Consider the following 16,632-nt stretch of genomic DNA (forward strand, 5'->3'; position numbering starts at 1 on the left):
TTACAATGAAAATATTTCATATTCTGTATTTGCCATCATAATAAATAATGGTTTAATAGTTAACATTTGTTGAGAATCAGTACTTCAAGTTTCTGTTCTATACCAGACACTGTGCTAAGCCAGTTTTATGTAATATTCATGACAGTCTTGCAAAGGATTAATATCTTCCTTTTGCACATGAGGAGCTTACGATTCAGAGGGGCTAAGTACTTGCTCTGAAACACATGGCAGTAAGTGGTGATCCCTGGATTGGCATCCATGTCTCTCTGACGCTTGTGCAGACGTAGTCTGTGACATAAAAGAATGATTGTTTCTAATCAAAGGACTTCTTTCCGGATCTGAGCACCTTCATCACATAAGACATCGAAAACAGATGCTTAACTTAATATGCCTGCCAGAAGGGTGGATGTATCCACTGCAAAGCGGGATGCAGACTCTGAATATACTTCTGCTGTAAAAATGAATGAGACTGCCTAAAGCTAGGCTAACTTGATTTACCAACTTTAAAGTGCCCAAACAACCATGTTGTTCTAGCTTGGAATACAGCACATTACTGCAGTGACGCAGGGTAGCCTGTGCTTTTTTTTGCGTTTTCAGGGGAATGAAGAACAACATCAGGGCTCCACTGTTCTCTGGTAATTCTGTCTTCAGTGGTCTCCTGTGGACATGCCCCTTGCTTCATGGCAGTGTTTCTCAAGGCCTTCAAGGAAAGAGAATTCCTTGATTTCCATTTCTGTTAGTTACTCAAACTTTCAGCTCAACTCTGGTTTATTGAATGACTACTACATACCAAACTTTGTTCTGGGCCCTCTTAATGAAGACCGATTTTTAATATCAGATAACTGCTATTTTCTAGGCATGTATATAAAACAGAAAGTAGCAAAGATTGTGTTTTAAAACTTTGTTCAAGTAAATGTTAGGAATGTTTTTTACTGGCAGATTTTCATTGTGTTTTTCTTATACTTTGCCACACCCAGTATTCTTCTCTTCTGACTTTTCTCCATTTAACAATCTGGCCCTCATAGTTCCCTGAGAGCACATTAAAAACGTAACTGCAGTTATTAAAAAAGCAAGGCTTAGTTGATGTTTCCTTGACATATTCTGCTATGTACATTACTCAGTACATTACTCTGCTGTGTAATGTATGTGTTTTTTATTAAGGCTTTCTGTGATATTTGTGTGCATTTTTAGTACCACGAGCTTTTCAGTAGTTTATAGTGATTTTTTTTTTTTTTTTTTTTGAGATGGAGTTTTGCTCTTGTTGCCCAGGCTAGAGTGCAATGGCATGATCTCGGCTCACCACAACTTCCGCCTCCCAGGTTCAAGCAATTCTCATGCCTCAGCCTCCCGAGTATCTGGGATTACAGGCATGCGCTACCATGCCCAGCTAATTTTTTTGTATTTTTAGTAGAGATGGGGTTTCACCATGTTGGTCAGGCTGGTCTTGAATTTCCGACCTCAGGTGATCCAACCACCTCGGCCTCCCAAAGTGCTGGGATTACGGACGGGAGCCACTATGCCCATCTGTTTATAGTGAATTCTTAATGTTAAGAATGTTTTGCTAGTTAGTTTAAATTTCTTTCTTTCACTCTTTTTCAGGTATCTGCTTTCTATTAGGCACTAAGGGCAAAAACAGATGAATATATACCTACCTTCAAGAAGCCTAAAACCTAAGATGTTATTCAGTGTGGCATTAGAAAGTAGAGGAATGAGCATACATTTCCTTTGTCTTTTTTAAAATTTATTTATTTGAGACAGATTCTTGCTGTGTCTCCTAGGCTGGAGTGCAGTGGCATGATCTTGACTCGCTGCAACCTCTGCCCCCCGGGTTCAAGCAATTCTCCTGCCTCAGCCTCCCAAGTAGCTGGGATTACAGGTGCGTGCACTACTGTGCCCAGCTAATTTTTGTATTTTTAGTAGAGATGGGGTTTCCTCATGTTGGCCAGGCTGGTCTCGAACTTCTGATTTCAGGTGATCCACCTGCCTCAGCCTCCCAAAATGCTGGGATTACAGGCGTGAGCCACCGTGCCCGGCTCCTTTGTCTTTTAACATGGTGTTTTATAATGACCATTTTATGTGCATTTGCTGGTAGATTATTCCATGCTCAGCATAGCTAGCTAGCTCTCATAGAGTCCAACACATGGAGTCTTGCTATTTTAAAATTTATATAGCAGGTAAAGGATTTGTTAAATGTTGTAAGGCTCATAGCCTTCCCAGTTCTTCTTCCTCTTCCTTCTCCTCTTCCTCCTCCTCTTCTTCTTCTTCTTCTTTTTTTTTTTTTTTTTTTTGAGACAAGTCTCACTCTGTTACCCAGGCTACAGTATAATGGTATGATCACAGCACACTGCAACCTTGAACTCCTTTGCTCAGTGATCTTCCCACCTTAGCCTCCTGAGTAGCTAAGACCACTGGCACAAGCCACTGCACCCAGCTGATTTTAAATCATTTTTTGTAAAGTTAAGGCCTTGCTATGTTGCCCAGGTTCAATTTCAACTCCTGGCTCCAAGTGATCCTCCTGCCTCAGCCTCCCAAAGCATTGAGATTACAGGCATGAGCCAATATGCCTAGCCCCTCCCAGTTTTAATGCCCATCATTCTTTGGGGATTAACTATGATATGCCATGAAAGAGCATCCAGTTTGGGAAGCAGAAAACCTATTCCAGTTGGAGTCCAGCTCTTAGACTCCAGGCAAGTTATTACTTAACTTTTCAGAGCACTGGCCCTCATAGCTTTGTGTAAGATTTAAGTATGTAAGAACTTTGAAAAAGTAAGACATCTTGCCAAGACTATTGCTGTTGTTATTGAAAGTGTACATTAAAGCTGCTTGTAAGTAGTAAAACATTGTTGTCATCATCATTATTTCTGAAAGTGAATAACTTATGTTTTACCAGTGACTGTAAAAGCCACATTAGGGGCTTGTAAGAATGTGAAAGGAAAGAAGGGAGGGTAAAAGACATCCAGGGGCTTGGAGTATTTACCCAATTTGCAGAAATTGATGGTTTCAACAAAAGAGCTGTTGTTTACAAGGTAGGGTCTTGGATACTTGGTTAGTGTTCATAGATGGTAAAGTTTCCTACCGTTAATATACTACTTAATATAAAGTGGGTAGGTTAGGTTTACAAATCAGTGAGATAAAGGTGAAAGCATCACCAGAGAATCCCAACATAATGGGCAGTTAAAGGCAGTGATAGTGTCATGTTGAAAGGGGTCAGAAAGAGCTTTTTGGAAAAAATGAGGACTTGAGGAGGACTTGAGAGAAATCTTGAAAAAAGGCCTTTTTTTTGGCAACGGAGAATGAGAGAAAAGTATGTTCTAAGTAGGTAGAGTAACAATAAAAACATAGATACAAAAGAATAGCAGGCTTGTTTCAGACAATAACCAGTACCTTAGCTTGGTATGAGTTTTTATAGATATGGTTGAGTATGTACGTGGAAGCTACCCTTTGGAAGATTCTAGACATACTGTTTTAGCCTTCCTGGTGCATTGTTACATCTTTCAAGTCCCTGTTCTTAGGGAGTCTTCTAACAAATCTACCCCTACACACTCAATCCAAACTGATGTGCCTTTTTATTTGCCACCTTTATTTAAGGTCTATGTGCAAAGCAGTGTGGCAATGTGGTGAACTGGGGATTCTGGAGCTGGCGCCCTGGGTTGAAATTTTGATTCTGCTTTTCCTAGCTTGTGTGACCTTGGGGAAGTCACTTAACTTATCTGTGCCTCAGTTTCTTAATCTGTAAAATGGGTGTGATGGCATCTAGTTCTTGCGGCTATTGTGAGGACTAATGGGTTAATTTATATTAAATGCTTACAGAAGTATCAGGTACTAGGTATTGTTGTTATTAATCTCCGTCAGAGAATTTATCGATTGCCCTCTGTTATGATTAATTACATGCCTCACACCCCTACCGGACTGTGCCCTTCAGGAGGGAAGGATACATTCTATTTTAACCTTTGTATTCTCATTGCTTTATTATGTCTGCCTTCTGCATGGTTGTGAAAAGATGATAATTCTGCAACACATATATCGAGACAGATTGCTCCTGTGAGTCTTCCTTAGATCCAATCCCAGAGAAGCTGGATTTTAGGAAGAACTACCTTAAACTAATGGACTGACTGGTTGTACTTGTTCTGACATAAATATATATAGCCCACTTCCATAACTAACATTGTAAAAGCAATTCCATTAACACTTCCAAAATAAAAGGGAGACCTCAGTTCTTAAGTCTATGTGCAAGAAAAGTTTTAACTAAATATTTATTTAATTATAGGTATTTTGTATTCCTCTAATGAAATGAAGTTTTAGTGTTTCATTAGCATCATCTAATCATGGAAGCTGGAGGTTAACTCTTCCATATGAAAACACTGTTGACTAATTAAAGCCCAGTGTAACTTCTTTTGAGTTATGATGTGAATGCATGTGAAGACACTTGATGCTTAACTTTCAAGTTAGGCAAATGGGAAGGATGTGGGGTGTGTGTGTGTGTGTGTGTGTGTGGTGTGGGGGGCATGTGAAGTATCTTTACCTTGCACAACTTGCTCACCAATAAGTGAATATTGGGTAGTAATAGGGAGAGACACCCCTGTCTAAACTAGATTCTTAGATGGCATGGGATCTTTCATTTTATATTTAAGAGAAAAAGTTGACTCTTTAGTGTGATATTTTAACACTCAACAACAAATTTTAAAATTTATTAGGTTTTAAAATCAAGGCCTTTCTATTATGATATGGATGAACTTTATTTAAAAGGTTTTAGAAACAGCTCTTCTGTTTTTTGTGCTGGGTCATGGTTTAGAAACTTTAGTTAGACAATTAGAAAAATATTGTTTCATGTGATTTTAAATTAATGGAAGATATTGGGCTTTCTAATTCAGAATCGCACAGTCAGTAGGAGATGGAGCCAAGATTAAAAGCATGAGCTGGATTCCTCATTTTAGAGGTTGATCATTATTACTGCCAGAAAATATCATAACTTCTTTACCTTGATGGTTTTTTTGACCTCATCATTACTTCGGCATTAGGAAAATGAGAATAAATAGGAAGAAGATCAAGAACCCGAACACACTTGAAGTTGAAAATGTGTCATATTTCAGACTTCCCCTTCATTCTTGGAATTATCATTTGAACTAGTTGAGAGCCGTATTTTCTTATATAATCCTGTCTCTCATTATGCTTCCAGAAGGACTGTGAAAGGATCATTCATGCATTCTTGATTCCATCAAGAGTTGAAATAGACACCCATCTCTTACCCAGAAATGCTGAACAATAATACTGTCACGGCTTGATGGCTTTGCAGTGTAGCAAGAAAAGTTGAAACTGCTATCAACAGATTGTCCTGAGCACTTTCCAAGGTTATGTAAGCTCCAAGAGTTGCCATCTTCATAACTGAAACTGAAATTTTTCTTTTTCCTTTCTTAGATATTGAACATGGACATCGTCAACATGTTCTGAGTGCTTTCTATGTGTTTGATGCTGTTCTAATTTCTTTATCTATATTAACTCATTTTCTCCTTACTATAACCCTGATAAGTGATTCCACTTGACAGATGGGATACTGAGGTACAGAGAGGCTATGAAACTTACCCACAGTCATGACACTTAATTATTGGTAGAAGCAGAATTCTAACCCAGTTAATCTGCCTTCAGCACTCATACTCAGTAACTTGACAGAGTAGCTTATAAGTGGGCCACTGTGTTCTTGTTTGGGGATGGGGATTACTGTTGTGCATTCACAGTGATCTCTGTGCAGGGACAAAACAGATTACCTTTTTCAGTCAAGGTACGAGGCCATAGGAAGTCAAGAACAGTCTGGGAAGAAATGGGAGGTTGTGTCATGAGTTCCCTAGGACAGAGCTTCCAAATAGGCTCATCTAGGTTTGAGTGAAGTTCAGAAGAACGCTTGGTGGTGGCGAGGAGGGGAGAGAAAGAAGGATATCCATTGAAGGGTTCCCAAGCATCTTGATCTGCCCTTGTATCCCCAGTCTCAACTCTGCTGTAGGAATTACATTTAGGGCTTCAAATCCAGCAGAACATAAGGCCTTTATTTTACACTACATATACTAATAAAGGGGTGTTAAATGGAATGGTTTTCCTAAGTCTCAGGGAGAGCACCCAGAATTAAAAACGAAACTGTCTAATGTATGTTTAAAAAGAAAAGCCTGTCTGAAATTTGAAGTCGGTGGTCTACAGAATTGTCCTTGGTGAGTGTGTTGGTAGGTCCTTGGCTGACAGTGGTACAAAATGTGACCTTCGTGTTTGGAGACCTATTCAATCTTGAGTGCCCACATTGATAGGTACTTGGACTTGGGGTTTCATGAATGTCGGGGCTGCCACAGTAAGTCCTGGCGTTATGTCTAGGCATAGGACCACAATTATTCTGTTAAATAAAAAATATTTTGACATTTGTAAAAAAGGTAGGGAAGACTTTATTCAGGACTATCACAACAGGTGTAAAGACTATGTCAGTAGATGAGAGAGATCTGGCTCAACTCTAAATACAACAAGAACAAGTGGGAATTTATTGCCAAGGAGCAGGATGTGGGGCATTGGGTGGATGGAAAATGACTAAGAAGAGACATCGACGGTAGTAGGATTCTTGCTGAAGAAAGGTGGGGGATGAGGAATTTGAACAGATATTGAGGGTAGGGGATTCTTTCTAGACTGACTTAGTAGAATCCTTGCTAAAACTAGGCTCTGCAGGCCCAGCAAGGGTCAGGCACAAAGTGGAGGCCTAGTCAAGAAGAGGGCTTAAAGGAGCCTGACTAAAATTTGGCCAAGGAGGGAGAATTTATCAGTTCCTATTGCTTGATTAAATGTAAGGACTCAGATATTAGACTTGAACCCATGCAAGAGACACTGTTAAATGAAGTGTAGAGTGAATTCCAGAAAATTCTACTTTCTTATTGATGTAGACATCTGTGGCTGGGTTGACATAAATGATCAGAGTAGCTCTGAGAGATGGGATCTTTAAAATTTTCCTGATGCTGCACTGTGGAGTTGATTTACTTTTATTTATTAGACTTAAATAGGGTTTATTAAGTGCCAGGCACAGTTCTAAACCCTTTGCAAATATTAACTCATATAATCCTCAAAACAATTCTATAAGGTGGTTATACCATCTTCCCATTTTATATATAATTATGCATCGTTTAACAACAAGAACACATTTTGAGAAAAACGTCCTTAGGCTGTTGTGTCATTGTACAAACATAATAGAGTATACTTACACAAGCCTAGATGGTATAGCCTACTACACACCTTGTCTGTATGGTGAAGTGGGCTATCCCACCTAGGCTACAAACCTTTACAGCATGTTACTGTACTGAGTACTGTAGGCAGTTGTAACACAGTGGTAAGTATGTATATCTAAATATATACACACATAGAAGAGGTACAGTAAAAATACAGTATAAAAGATTTTTAAAAAGATGCACCTGTGTAGGGCAGCTACAGTATAGTCTAATGTAACTACTGTGGTGTATGTTTTTATGTGGTGCTTGACTGTGTGAGGAAACAAAGGCCCAGAGGAGTTAAATAATTTGTCCAAGGTCACATAGCAAGTAAGTGGTGGGGCTTGGATTTCCACCCAGGCAGCCTGGCTCCAGAGTCTGCATTCTTAATCACTCGGTTAGGTTGCATCCTGGGCTGTTGACTCCCGGGGATTTACTTCTTATTATTCTGGGCTTTTCTTTTTCAGCCCATAAATAAAGAATTCTTTTTCTGGGTTTAGTCAGACTCTGGGTCTTGTTCAGACTGAAGTCAGGATTGCAGAGTATGTTTAACTTGAGTCTCAAAGTTATTTGTAAACAGCCTTTCAGGTCATCTTTTACCTTCTTGAAGAAAATCAGTAGTTTATTGGTAAAAACACATTTTCTACTTTTTCCACAGTTTGTGCAGAATATTATTGGTGACTCTTTCTAATCAACTGTTGGCTTTTTTCCCATCACCAGCAAGCTCAGTAGCATTCCTTCTTTTTTTTTTTTTTTTTTTTTTAAGTGTTAGATACTATTATTTTTTTTTTCTTTTTTTTTTATTATACTTTAAGTTTTAGGGTACATGTGCACATTGTGCAGGTTAGTTACATATGTATACATGTGCCATGCTGGTGCGCTGCACCCACCAACTCGTCATCTAGCATTAGGTATATCTCCCAATGCTATCCCTCCCCCCTCCCCCCTCCCCACCACAGTCCTCAGAGTATGATATTCCCCTTCCTGTGTCCATGTGATCTCATTGTTCAATTCCCACCTATGAGTGAGAATATGCGGTGTTTGGTTTTTTGTTCTTGCGATAGTTTACTGAGAATGATGGTTTCCAATTTCATCCATGTCCCTACAAAGGATATGAACTCATCATTTTTTATGGCTGCATAGTATTCCATGGTGTATATGTGCCACATTTTCTTAATCCAGTCTATCATTGTTGGACATTTGGGTTGGTTCCAAGTCTTTGCTATTGTGAATAATGCCGCAATAAACATACGTGTGCATGTGTCTTTATAGCAGCATGATTTATAGTCATTTGGGTATATACCCAGTAATGGGATGGCTGGGTCAAATGGTATTTCTAGTTCTAGATCCCTGAGGAATCGCCACACTGACTTCCACAATGGTTGAACTAGTTTACAGTCCCACCAACAGTGTAAAAGTGTTCCTATTTCTCCACATCCTCTCCAGCACCTGTTGTTTCCTGACTTTTTAATGATTGCCATTCTAACTGGTGTGAGATGATATTTCATAGTGGTTTTGATTTGCATTTCTCTGATGGCCAGTGATGATGAGCATTTTTTCATGTGTTTTTTGGCCTCATAAATGTCTTCTTTTGAGAAGTATCTGTTCATGTCCTTCGCCCACTTTTTGATGGGGTTGTTTGTTTTTTTCTTGTAAATTTGTTTGAGTTCACTGTAGATTCTGGATATTAGCCCTTTGTCAGATGAGTAGGTTGCGAAAATTTTCTCCCATGTTGTAGGTTGCCTATTCACTCTGATGGTAGTTTCTTTTGCTGTGCAGAAGCTCTTTAGTTTAATTAGATCCCATTTGTCAATTTTGGCTTTTGTTGCCATTGCTTTTGGTGTTTTGGACATGAAGTCCTTGCCCACGCCTATGTCCTGAATGGTAATGCCTAGGTTTTCTTCTAGGGTTTTTATGGTTTTAGGTCTAACGTTTAAATCTTTAATCCATCTTGAATTGATTTTTGTATAAGGTGTAAGGAAGGGATCCAGTTTCAGCTTTCTACATATGGCTAGCCAGTTTTCCCAGCACCATTTATTAAATAGGGAATCCTTTCCCCATTGCTTGTTTTTCTCAGGTTTGTCAAAGATCAGATAGTTGTAGGTAAGCGGCGTTATTTCTGAGGGCTCTGTTCTGTTCCATTGATCTATATTTCTGTTTTGGTACCAGTACCATGCTGTTTTGGTTACTGTAGCCTTGTAGTATAGTTTGAAGTCAGGTAGTGTGATGCCTCCAGCTTTGTTCTTTTGGCTTAGGATTGACTTGGCGATGCGGGCTCTCTTTTGGTTCCATATGAACTTTGAAGTAGTTTTTTCCAATTCTGTGAAGAAAGTCATTGGTAGCTTGATGGGGATGGCATTGAATCTGTAAATTACCTTGGGCAGTATGGCCATTTTCACGATATTGATTCTTCCTACCCATGAGCAAGGAATGTTCTTCCATTTGTTTGTATCCTCTTTTATTTCCTTGAGCAGTGGTTTGTAGTTCTCCTTGAAGAGGTCCTTCACATCCCTTGTAAGTTGGATTCCTAGGTATTTTATTCTCTTTGAAGCAATTGTGAATGGGAGTTCACTCATGATTTGGCTCTCTGTTTGTCTGTTGTTGGTGTATAAGAATGCTTGTGATTTTTGTACATTGATTTTGTATCCTGAGACTTTGCTGAAGTTGCTTATCAGCTTAAGGAGATTTTGGGCTGAGACGATGGGGTTTTCTAGATAAACAATCATGTCGTCTGCAAACAGGGACAATTTGACTTCCTCTTTTCCTAATTGAATACCCTTTATTTCCTTCTCCTGCCTGATTGCCCTGGCCAGAACTTCCAACACTATGTTGAATAGGAGCGGTGAGAGAGGGCATCCCTGTCTTGTGCCAGTTTTCAAAGGGAATGCTTCCAGTTTTTGCCCATTCAGTATGATATTGGCTGTGGGTTTGTCATAGATAGCTCTTATTATTTTGAAATATGTCCCATCAATACCTAATTTATTGAGAGTTTTTAGCATGAAGGGTTGTTGAATTTTGTCAAAGGCTTTTTCTGCATCTATTGAGATAATCATGTGGTTTTTGTCTTTGGCTCTGTTTATATGCTGGATTACATTTATTGATTTGCGTATGTTGAACCAGCTTTGCATCCCAGGGATGAAGCCCACTTGATCATGGTGGATAAGCTTTTTGATGTGCTGCTGGATTCGGTTTGCCAGTATTTTATTGAGGATTTTTGCATCAATGTTCATCAAGGATATTGGTCTAAAATTCTCTTTTTTGGTTGTGTCTCTGCCCGGCTTTGGTATCAGAATGATGCTGGCCTCATAAAATGAGTTAGGGAGGATTCCCTCTTTTTCTATTGATTGGAATAGTTTCAGAAGGAATGGTACCAGTTCCTCCTTGTACCTCTGGTAGAATTCGGCTGTGAATCCATCTGGTCCTGGACTCTTTTTGGTTGGTAAACTATTGATTATTGCCACAATTTCAGCTCCTGTTATTGGTCTATTCAGAGATTCAACTTCTTCCTGGTTTAGTCTTGGGAGAGTGTATGTGTCGAGGAATGTATCCATTTCTTCTAGATTTTCTAGTTTATTTGCGTAGAGGTGTTTGTAGTATTCTCTGATGGTAGTTTGTATTTCTGTGGGATCGGTGGTGATATCCCCTTTATCATTTTTTATTGCGTCTATTTGATTCTTCTCTCTTTTTTTCTTTATTAGTCTTGCTAGCGGTCTATCAATTTTGTTGATCCTTTCAAAAAACCAGCTCCTGGATTCATTAATTTTTTGAAGGGTTTTTTGTGTCTCTATTTCCTTCAGTTCTGCTCTGATTTTAGTTATTTCTTGCCTTCTGCTAGCTTTTGAATGTGTTTGCTCTTGCTTTTCTAGTTCTTTGAATTGTGATGTTAGGGTGTCAATTTTGGATCTTTCCTGCTTTCTCTTGTGGGCATTTAGTGCTATAAATTTCCCTCTGCACACTGCTTTGAATGCGTCCCAGAGATTCTGGTATGTTGTGTCTTTGTTCTCGTTGGTTTCAAAGAACATCTTTATTTCTGCCTTCATTTCGTTATGTACCCAGTAGTCATTCAGGAGCAGGTTGTTCAGTTTCCATGTAGTTGAGCGGCTTTGAGTGAGATTCTTAATCCTGAGTTCTAGTTTGATTGCACTGTGGTCTGAGAGATAGTTTGTTATAATTTCTCTTCTTTTACATTTGCTGAGGAGAGCTTTACTTCCAACTATGTGGTCAATTTTGGAATAGGTGTGGTGTGGTGCTGAAAAAAAATGTATATTCTGTTGATTTGGGGTGGAGAGTTCTGTAGATGTCTATTAGGTCCGCTTGGTGCAGAGCTGAGTTCAATTCCTGGGTATCCTTGTTGACTTTCTGTCTCGTTGATCTGTCTAATGTTGACAGTGGGGTGTTAAAGTCTCCCATTATTAATGTGTGGGAGTCTAAGTCTCTTTGTAGGTCACTCAGGACTTGCTTTATGAATCTGGGTGCTCCTGTATTGGGTGCATAAATATTTAGGATAGTTAGCTCCTCTTGTTGAATTGATCCCTTTACCATTATGTAATGGCCTTCTTTGTCTCTTTTGATCTTTGTTGGTTTAAAGTCTGTTTTATCAGAGACTAGGATTGCAACCCCTGCCTTTTTTTGTTTTCCATTTGCTTGGTAGATCTTCCTCCATCCTTTTATTTTGAGCCTATGTGTGTCTCTGCACGTGAGATGGGTTTCCTGAATACAGCACACTGATGGGTCTTGACTCTTTATCCAACTTGCCAGTCTGTGTCTTTTAATTGGAGAATTTAGTCCATTTACATTTAAAGTTAATATTGTTATGTGTGAATTTGATCCTGTCATTATGATGTTAGCTGGTGATTTTGCTCGTTAGTTGATGCAGTTTCTTCCTAGTCTTGATGGTCTTTACATTTTGGCATGATTTTGCAGCGGCTGGTACCGGTTGTTCCTTTCCATATTTAGCGCTTCCTTCAGGAGCTCTTTTAGGGCAGGCCTGGTGGTGACAAAATCGGTCAGCATTCGCTTGTCTGTAAAGTATTTTATTTCTCCTTCACTTATGAAGCTTAGTTTGGCTGGATATGAAATTCTGGGTTGAAAATTCTTTTCTTTAAGAATGTTGAATATTGGCCCCCACTCTCTTCTGGCTTGTAGGGTTTCTGCCGAGAGATCTGCTGTTAGTCTGATGGGCTTCCCTTTGAGGGTAACCCGACCTTTCTGTCTGGCTGCCCTTAACATTTTTTCCTTCATTTCAACTTTGGTGAATCTGACAATTATGTGTCTTGGAGTTGCTCTTCTCGAGGAGTATCTTTGTGGCGTTCTCTGTATTTCCTGAATCTGAACGTTGGCCTGCCTTGCTAGATTGGGGAAGTTCTCCTGGATAATATCCTGCAGAGTGTTTTCCAACTTGGTTTCATTCTCCGCATCACTTTCAGGTACACCAATCAGACGTAGATTTGGTCTTTTCACATAGTCCCATATTTCTTGGAGGCTTTGCTCATTTCTTTTTATTCTTTTTTCTCTAGACTTCCCTTCTCGCTTCGTTTCATTCATTTCATCTTCCATTGCTGATACCCTTTCTTCCAGTTGATCGCATCGGCTCCTGAGGCTTCTGCATTCTTCACGTAGTTCTCGAGCCTTGGTTTTCAGCTCCATCAGCTCCTTTAAGCACTTCTCTGTATTGGTTATTCTAGTTATACATTCTTCTAAATTTTTTTCAAAGTTTTCAACTTCTTTGCCTTTGGTTTGAATGTCCTCCCGTAGCTCAGAGTAATTTGATCGTCTGAAGCCTTCTTCTCTCAGCTCGTCAAAATCATTCTCCATCCAGCTTTGTTCCGTTGCTGGTGAGGAACTGCGTTCCTTTGGAGGAGGAGAGGCGCTCTGCATTTTAGAGTTTCCTGTTTTTCTGTTCTGTTTTCTCCCCATCTTTGTGGTTTTATCTACTTTTGGTCTTTGATGATGGTGATGTACAGATGGGTTTTTGGTGTGGATGTCCTTTCTGTTTGTTAGTTTTCCTTCTAACAGACAGGACCCTCAGCTGCAGGTCTGTTGGAATACCCTGCCGTGTGAGGTGTCAGTGTGCCCCTGCTGGGGGGTGCCTCCCAGTTAGGCTGCTCGGGGGTCAGGGGTTAGGGACCCACTTGAGGAGGCAGTCTGCCCGTTCTCAGATCTCCAGCTGCGTGCTGGGAGAACCACTGCTCTCTTCAAAGCTGTCAGACAGGGACATTTAAGTCTGCAGAGGTTACTGCTGTCTTTTTGTTTGTCTGTGCCCTGCCCCCAGAGGTGGAGCCTACAGAGGCAGGCAGGCCTCCTTGAGCTGTGGTGGGCTCCACCCAGTTCGAGCTTCCTGGCTGCTTTGTTTACCTAATCAAGCCTGGGCAATGGCGGGCGCCCCTCCCCCAGCCTCGCTGCCGCCTTGCAGTTTGATCTCAGACTGCTGTGCTAGCAATCAGCGAGATTCCGAGGGCGTAGGACCCTCCGAGCCAGGTGTGGGATATAGTCTCGTGGTGCGCCGTTTTTTAAGCCGGTCTGAAACGCGCAATATTCGGGTGGGAGTGACCCGAGTTTTCCAGGTGCGTCCGTCACTCCTTTCTTTGACTCGGAAAGGGAACTCCCTGACCCGTTGCGCTTCCCAGGTGAGGCAATGCCTCGCCCTGCTTCGGCTCGCGCACGGTACGCGCACCCACTGGCCTGCGCCCACTGTCTGGCACTCCCTAGTGAGATGAACCCGGTACCTCAGATGGAAATGCAGAAATCACCCGTCTTCTGCGTCGCTCACACTGGGAGCTGTAGACCGGAGCTGTTCCTATTCGGCCATCTTGGCTCCTCCCCTCTTTTTTTTTTTTTTAAGAAAAAATGCTCCAGTAGCTGAACAACGAGAACATATGGCCACAGGGAGGGGAACAACATACACTGGGGCCTGTTTGGCCAGGGGGAGGTGTAGGGGGATGGAGAGCATCAGGAAAAACAGCTTAATGCATGCTGGGCTTAATACCTAGGTGATGGGTTGATAGGTGCAGCAAACCACTATAACACACATTTACCTATGTAACAAAACTGCACCTCCTGGCTGTGTATCCTGGAACTTGAAATAAAATAAAATAAAAATGCTCCATTTATGGTGAGTGAGTGGTAGTTCCTTGATAAAGGCTTTGGTAAACTGACTTCCAGATAATACACATCTGCCACCAAAACTCTCTTAAAGCAGTAAATCTCCACTGTGTAGATCAGACCAGATCCATTTTCAGTATTTATAGTGTCTTTAAGTTTTGGTTAAATTAGTCAAACTGGTATTTTAAAGGATTCTGGTTAAATTAGTCAAACTGGTATTAAAGGATTCTGGTTCATATAATACAAAATCAAAGTTATATAATTTTACATTTGGAAACTCATTCGGATTCAGTGGAACCTCACCTTATGGATTTTTTGCTTAACTTTTACTTGCAGATCTGTCTATGGCAGTGCAGAAATTTTCCCAGTCATTGCAAGATTTCCAGTTTGAATGTATTGGTGATGCTGAAACAGATGATGAAATTAGTATTGGTAAGTACTACTGTTTTAGAAAGTTCTATTTCTAATATTTATTTTACTGAAATCAAATAGACACACACCTAAATAATAAACATGTAAAATATTTTCTGACTTTGACAATACTATAAGGGTGATTTTAGGTTTCTATGGAAGAATTTTTTTTTGGAGACAGAGTCTCTCTCTGTCACCCAGGCTGGAGTGCAGTGGCGTAATCTTGACTCACTGCAACCTCTGCCTCCCGGGTTCAAGTGGTTCTCCTGTCTCAGCCTCCTGAGTAGCTGGGATTACAGGCATCTGCCACCATGCCCAGCTAATTTTTTGTATTTTTAGTAGAGACAGGATTTCACCATTTTGGTCAGCCTGGTCTCGAACTCCTGACCTCAGGTGATCCACCCACCTCGACCTCCCAAAGTGTTGGGATTACTGGCGTGAGCCACTGCGCTTGGCCTAAAGAAAATATTATAAATTGTTTTTAAATCGAAGCTCTGTGTTTGTTTGTTTGTTGTTTCCATAAGGAAATGACTTAATCATTCTATAACTCAGGTCAGCCGAGCTTTGAATTATTCGTTCAAACAAATATATATTAGGTATCTACTATTAAATATACCAGGCACTGGTTTAAAAAATTATCTTCCTTTTTTTTTCTTAATACTGGTTTCTTTTTTAATGTGAATATTTGTTTTTAAAGAAAACAAATCAGCCATGATTCCCTAAACCAGTGTTCTTGCAGATGCAGAACATTACTGCGGATCAGGAGACTTGAACCCTAATCTGACGTTGCCTCAGTAATTTGGCAATGTGTCCCTGGGGAAACCATGCTCCTTTCTGAATCAGAAGGATTCATCTCCCATAAAATGAAGAGGTCGTGTTATATGAACTCTGAAGTTTTATCTATATCTGACTTTTTATTGTTTGAAGGTCTGATTCTTATAACTCCCTCCACCCCCACCTTTTAAAGACCTCTACATTTTCCAGCTTATAGATGTGTGGTCCCTTTGTAGGCTGGATTAGAGATATGTCATATAATGAAAAGAGTATATAAAATATGTATGTATATTTTAGAGGATATTACTAAGTGTACCCTACTTCTGGGTATAAAAATACAATACTACAAACACTTAAGAACAGTGATCAGTGATTCCCCAACTTTAATGTCTGTAGGAAACATCTGGAATTTTTTTTTTTTTTTTTTTTTTTTTTGAGACATAGTCTTGCTCTGTTGCCCAGGCTGGAGTGCAGTGGCACGATCTCGGCTCACTTCACCCTCCGCTTCCCATGTTCAAGCAATTCTCCTGCCTCAGCCTCCCAAGTAGCTGGGACTACAGGCACCCGCCACCATGCCTGGCTTTTTTTTTTGTATTTTTAGTAGAGACGGGGTTTCACTGTGTTGGCCAGGTGGTCTTGAACTCCTGACCTTGTGATCCACCCGCCTTGGCCTCCCAAAGTGCTAGGATTACAGACGTGAGCCACTGCGCCCGGCTGGAAATCTTAATTGCAGCTCTTGGGTTGCGTGTAAGATTCACATTTCTAATAGATTTGAAGGTGATGTCCACGCTGCTAGTCCATGGACCACGCTCTGAGAAGCGGGGATTTGTAATCCCCTTCATACCTCTCCACAATCACATTCCTCTTCTTCCTCTGCCCTTTCTTTTTCTTGTATAGTTCTACCAGTTATGTCTGTATTTCTAGATGGTATATTTTATTAGCTTTGACTACCTAAGTAGCAAGTCTTAGCACAGACCTCGCTGTGAAACAAAAGGGCAATGTTACCCCCACAAAAAGAAGGCTCTCAGGAGAAGCTAAGCTGAATGAGTTTCAGCTTCATTGTGTGGCTTTAGCTTGCCTGCATTCACAAGAGCTCCTTTTGGAGAAATTGCTGGGTAGG

The 16,632-nt window shown here is 40.4% G+C and overlaps 1 protein-coding gene across 3 annotated transcripts in view; it reads left to right on the forward strand.

Annotated features, from left to right (window-relative positions):
* ARHGAP42 (Rho GTPase activating protein 42) overlaps window positions 1-16,632 on the forward strand; it is a 312,104-nt gene that overhangs the window by 72,954 nt on the left and 222,518 nt on the right. For all 3 annotated transcript variants that reach the window (XR_010147096.1, NM_001358100.1, XM_016921851.4), the window contains 1 exon segment: window positions 14,664-14,759. Coding sequence is in view for 2 of the 3 variants with exons in the window: in NM_001358100.1 (NP_001345029.1) it covers window positions 14,664-14,759 (96 nt within the window). In the remaining variant the exon portion in view is untranslated.

The sequence above is a fragment of the Pan troglodytes genome, chromosome 9 (assembly GCF_028858775.2).
Source record: "Pan troglodytes isolate AG18354 chromosome 9, NHGRI_mPanTro3-v2.0_pri, whole genome shotgun sequence".
Taxonomy (NCBI): domain Eukaryota; kingdom Metazoa; phylum Chordata; class Mammalia; order Primates; family Hominidae; genus Pan; species Pan troglodytes.